Source organism: Alosa pseudoharengus, unplaced genomic scaffold (genome assembly GCF_046254945.1).
Source record: "Alosa pseudoharengus isolate Yale_2024_CS ecotype anadromous, Long Island Sound unplaced genomic scaffold, YU_APseudo_1.1 YU_APseudo_1.1_scf_20, whole genome shotgun sequence".
NCBI lineage: Eukaryota > Metazoa > Chordata > Actinopteri > Clupeiformes > Clupeidae > Alosa > Alosa pseudoharengus.
In genome coordinates, this window is record NW_027468664.1 from 23049481 (window position 1) to 23054480 (window position 5000).

At 41.3% G+C, this 5000-nt stretch overlaps 1 protein-coding gene across 3 annotated transcripts in view; it reads right to left on the reverse strand.

Moving 5' to 3' along the window:
* The window catches only part of cped1 (cadherin-like and PC-esterase domain containing 1), a 170775-nt gene that overhangs the window by 59244 nt on the left and 106531 nt on the right, over positions 1-5000 (reverse strand). For all 3 annotated transcript variants that reach the window (XM_076296902.1, XM_076296901.1, XM_076296903.1), the window contains one exon: positions 395-581. In XM_076296902.1, coding sequence (XP_076153017.1) covers positions 395-581 — 187 coding nt within the window. The remainder of the gene's footprint in view (positions 1-394; positions 582-5000) is intronic.

Below are 5000 nucleotides of genomic sequence, written 5' to 3' on the forward strand. Positions count from 1 at the left end.
TCCCTGTGTGTGTGTGTGTGTGTGTGTGTGTGTGTGTGTGTGTGTGTGAAATTTTAGGACAGCAAAAATTTCCATTTAAAATGAATCCTTTGGCATCTGCACTGAATGGCAACGTAATATAAAATGATATGATCACATGATTTATAAAATCATATAAAAATTAAATCATAGGAAAATACATTTAATAGAATTGGGATTATTTTCATTTGAATTACATTTTTCATTCTTGGGTAACAATCAATATTATTATTTTATCATTATTATCATTATTATTATTAGTTATGTGTGTGTGTTACCTGGGCCCACGTTGCTCATCCAAGTGCATGTGTGTGAGTCTAAGCATGAGTATGTGTGTGTGTGTGTGTGTGTGTGTGTGTGTGAGTGTGTGTGTTACCTGGGCCCACGCTGCTCATCCAGGTGCACGTGGCAGAATTGGCTGACGGGTTCCGGGCGGACCCGGACCATCACGGTGTCGAACGGCACCTCTGCCCGGTACTCCTTAAGCCAAGGGTCGAACTGCGGGCTCAGAACCAGGGGGGGGTCTGTGTACAGCTGCCGGAGGTGGGGGTCCACACACCTACCTGGGGAATGGAAACAGGAAACCCAGGGGGCCATGGTTATGGACACAGAACGAGATATTTAAAATGGACACAGAGCGAGATATTTATAATGGACATATAATGTGTTATGTATACTGACATATAGTGTGATATGGATAACAGACGTAGGGCCCTATCATGACATTCTAAAGTGCATCGTCACTCGTCAAAAGTCTATTCAAATTTAGTAGGATGTCCAGTTCACATTGGGAGGGGTTTCGTTCTCAAAAGTGGAGCGCATGGCGTAACAAGGTGTTCCTAGGTCTTTTAATCAGTCATATGGGTGTGTTTGGGGCGTAACATCATTTTAAACCAATGAGAATGACATCTGTCATTCCCTTTAACGGCGCAACGCGCGATATGTCAAATAAATGCATCGGTATTTTGGCATTCAACGGCGCATTTGAAGGAGGCTGCTTGCAAGACCGTATGGAATAGTCATTCTTAAACCATGCTTTACTAAAACCTAGCATAGCCTTCACGCATTTGCACTCGTCTATTATTTGAACTCATTGGCAAAGTGAAACTAACTTCACCAAGGAGTCAGTCAACGACAAGACAGTTATATGCAGTTACTTTCACTATTGACTGACAATGGGTTACCATAGAAAACATAGGCTGGAAAAAGCAACACTTACCCTAATGTTGCTCAAATGACTAAATAAAACAACATTTATCCTGCAGAGGAGTTGCTTATATCTCGTGACAGTGCGTCTTCAGCTGTGCTCCATACTTGTCTCTCGCCTCTCCCCTAATCACTTTTAACCGTCATTACCAATTTGCAAATGATGGTGAATAACTACTCATCATGAGATGTACAGTATTTCGTAATATCTTTATTCTAATTATTTTTACCATTGTAATCGTGCAATTTGTAATGCTTTGCATGGACGTGCGCTGGTGTGCGTTCATGAATGATAGAAGGATGGTGCGTGCACCTGCCAATATGACTGTTGACATGCGCTCTTAAAATAGCATATGAACAACTCGCCATTGACTTCTGACCAGGTTTAGGTGGTGTATGATAGCGATTTTTAGACAATGCGCCAGGTCCCTCCCTAGGTTGTTAATTGCCACACCCCTGGGCGCAATGCTTAAAAAATAAAGGTGCAAAATAACGAATTCAACTTCGCGCCGGTGAATAACGAACTTTACGCCATGCGCTGGTGACCGAAAATACAGCCCATATAGTGTGATATGGATAACAGACATATAGTGTGATATGGATAACAGACATTTAGTGTGATATGGATAACAGACATATAGGGCTATATTTTAACGGTCTGAAACGGAAGTGTCTTTACCAGCGGGATATTTGACTGTTGCGCCCGACGCAAATCTAAAATGGGGTGGTCTGAAGTAGCTACATTAATCATGGGTGTGGTTTGGGCGTAACGTGCAATAAACCAATCAGGGCGTCATCTCACATTCCCTTTAACAACAGGCACGCTTGTTCCATAGCTGATTGCTATTATGGTGGCGTATTTGCCAGGCGCAGCCAGGAGCGTTCACAGCGCTATAATTTTACTGTTCAGTTAGGAACGGTCAGCTATTGATTTTTCCTCTTGACAAAATGTAATAGGCCTACAGAATTGTCACAGACATACTTTCCGATGTTTTGGGATCACTCTCACTGAATCACGAGATTATGAATGCATGGTGATATTTTTGCTATGTACAATGTAATCTAACATTACCTCTCTATAGACAATGCATATCTTCTGTCAGTTAATCTCTTCTCTCCTGTGCTGCTGCTGGGGCATTTGGGTTAAATGGCATCGGCATGCAATTCAACATCACGTCTCCTTAAGTCATCTAATATTTCCTCATTTATGTCATCAACACATCCGTGATTCGTGAAAATGTGTACGCTAGATGTATGCCTATTTTTGAAATGGGAACTACGTTGTAAAGATGAGTGGAGCGAAGTGTGCGTTGCGCAGCACAGGCGGCCTGTGAGAAACAGTTTCCAAGTTGACCTAACTTTCAACTCTGCACAGTATATCCCATTAACTGCATGACAGTAGGCTATTTACAATATTTTCTGTTAAGTAGAGTTTGTAAACACTTTATCATCAACTTAATGCACGCACAACATTTGTTTGAGCAGGAGAGAGAATAACAATGAATGGGTGCAGCAACTACAGAAATTGTAGCCATACTTGCTGCTTTCTTGTACTATTTGCTGGTTAACAGCACATAAAAGCTGATTTAAGCTAATTCACTAACTCAAGACTTTAAGGCCATCATGGATATAAAACATTTTTTGAAAATAACGAAAGGATGGAGGGAACATAACAAAGCTTGGAGTTATTTCAGATGGGCTACAGCAAGGTAGGCAAAATTGTGGTGCTTAAAACCTTAGCGCAGCTGGAATAATGCTTAGGGTGATGTTAAAGTGCACGCGATATTTAAAGCCATACACAACGGTAAATTGGAACAAAACTAAAGGTAACTTTAGCCTTTATAGGGCTTCATAAAGTTGTCCAAATTAATAGGTCATAATTAGGCGTTGTTGTTGTAAAGATATTGCATGTAGATGTTGTACTATATAGGCTACTAAATTTTTAGGTCACCAATGCACAAACAAAACCGGGATATGGACAAATATTATCAAGACTTGAATGTTTCCGTCTGTGCACGGGGGTGTCTGTAGATTGGTGTGCAACACATTCATTCATGCAGGCCTGTGGTCATGCATGCGCCCTTAAAATAGCATCTGCATTTGCGCCACAGACTTTAGACCAGGGAGTTCCAGGTCTGTGGCGGAATTGTTTTCTGAAACTGCAAAATATCAGCAGTGAACGTTTGCGCTGGAACACGCCCCGTCTTTTCGCTGAACCGCCCCGGTAGGCGCAATCGAATTCCCTAATTTACGATGACTAGGAATAGATAAAAATAGGAAAGACAAAAGCGCGAGTATACAAAGTCAATTGCGCTGGGACGCACGATATAGCCCATAGTGTGATATGGATAATGAACACATTGGGGAAAATGTGATAGCCACCCTGCAGTACAATTGATTGATTATGGATTAGTTAGGTACCTATAGTAAAGTGCACGGTTGGTAAGACGTTCCTATAGTTACCTATAGTGAAGCGCACGGTTGGTAATAGCTAACGTTTCTATAGTTACCTATAGTAAAGTGCATGGTTGGTAATAGCTGACATTTCTATAGTTACCTATAGTAAAGTGCACGGTTGCTAAGACGTTCCTATAGTTACCTATAGAAAAGTGCACAGAACAACATCAGCACTTTCTCTTCTTAACACATAACACATAGGGCCCTATTTTAACGGTCTGAAACGGAAGTGTCTTTGCGCAAAACGTAATTCACTTTGTGGGCGGATCTTGGGCGCTGATGCTATTTTACCGGCGGGATATTTGACTGTTGCGCCCGACGCAAATCTAAAATGGGGTGGTCTGAAGTAGCTACATTAATCATGGGTGTGGTTTGGGCGTAACGTGCAATAAACCAATCAGAGCGTCATCTCACATTCCCTTTAACAACAGGCACGCTTGTTCCATAGCTGATTGCTATTATGGTGGCGTATTTGCCAGGCGCAGCCAGGAGCGTTCACAGCGCTATAATCACTGTTCAGTTGGGAACAGTTAGCTATTGATTTTTCATCTTGACAAAATGTAATACAGAATTGTCACAAAGACATACTTTCCGATGTTTTGGGATCATTCTCACTGAATCACGAGGTTATGAATGCATGGTGATATATTTGCAATGTACAATGTAATCTAACATTACCTCTCTAGTATAGACAATGCATATCTTCTGTCAGTTAATCTCTTCTCTCCCGTGCTGCCGCTGGGGCATTTGGGTTAAATGGCATCGGCATGCAGTTCAACATCACGTCTCCTTAAGTCCTCTAACATTTCCTAATTTATGTCATCAACACATCAGTGATTCGTGAAAATGTGTACGCTAGATTTATGCCTATTTTTTCACATGGACACCACACTGATTTCCCTCGAGTGGTAATATTTTTCGTTGAAATTATGTATGGTTTACAGAAATGGGAACTACGTTGTATAGATGAGAGGAGCGAAGTGTGCGTTGCGCAGCACAGGCGGCCAAGCAAGGGCTTCGTTTAAGTTGACCTAACTTTCAACTCTGCACAGTATCCCATTAACTGCGTGACAGTAGACTATTTACAATATTTTCTGTAAAGCAGAGTTTGTAAACACGTTATCATCAACTTAATTCACGCACAACATTTATTTGAGCAGGAGAGAGAATAACAATGAATGGATGCAGCAACTACAGAAATTGTAACCATACTGGCTGCTTTCTTGTACTATCTGTTGCTGGTTAACAGCACATGAAAAGCTGATTTAAGCTAATTCACTAACTCAAGACTTCAAGGCCATCATGGATATAAAACGTTT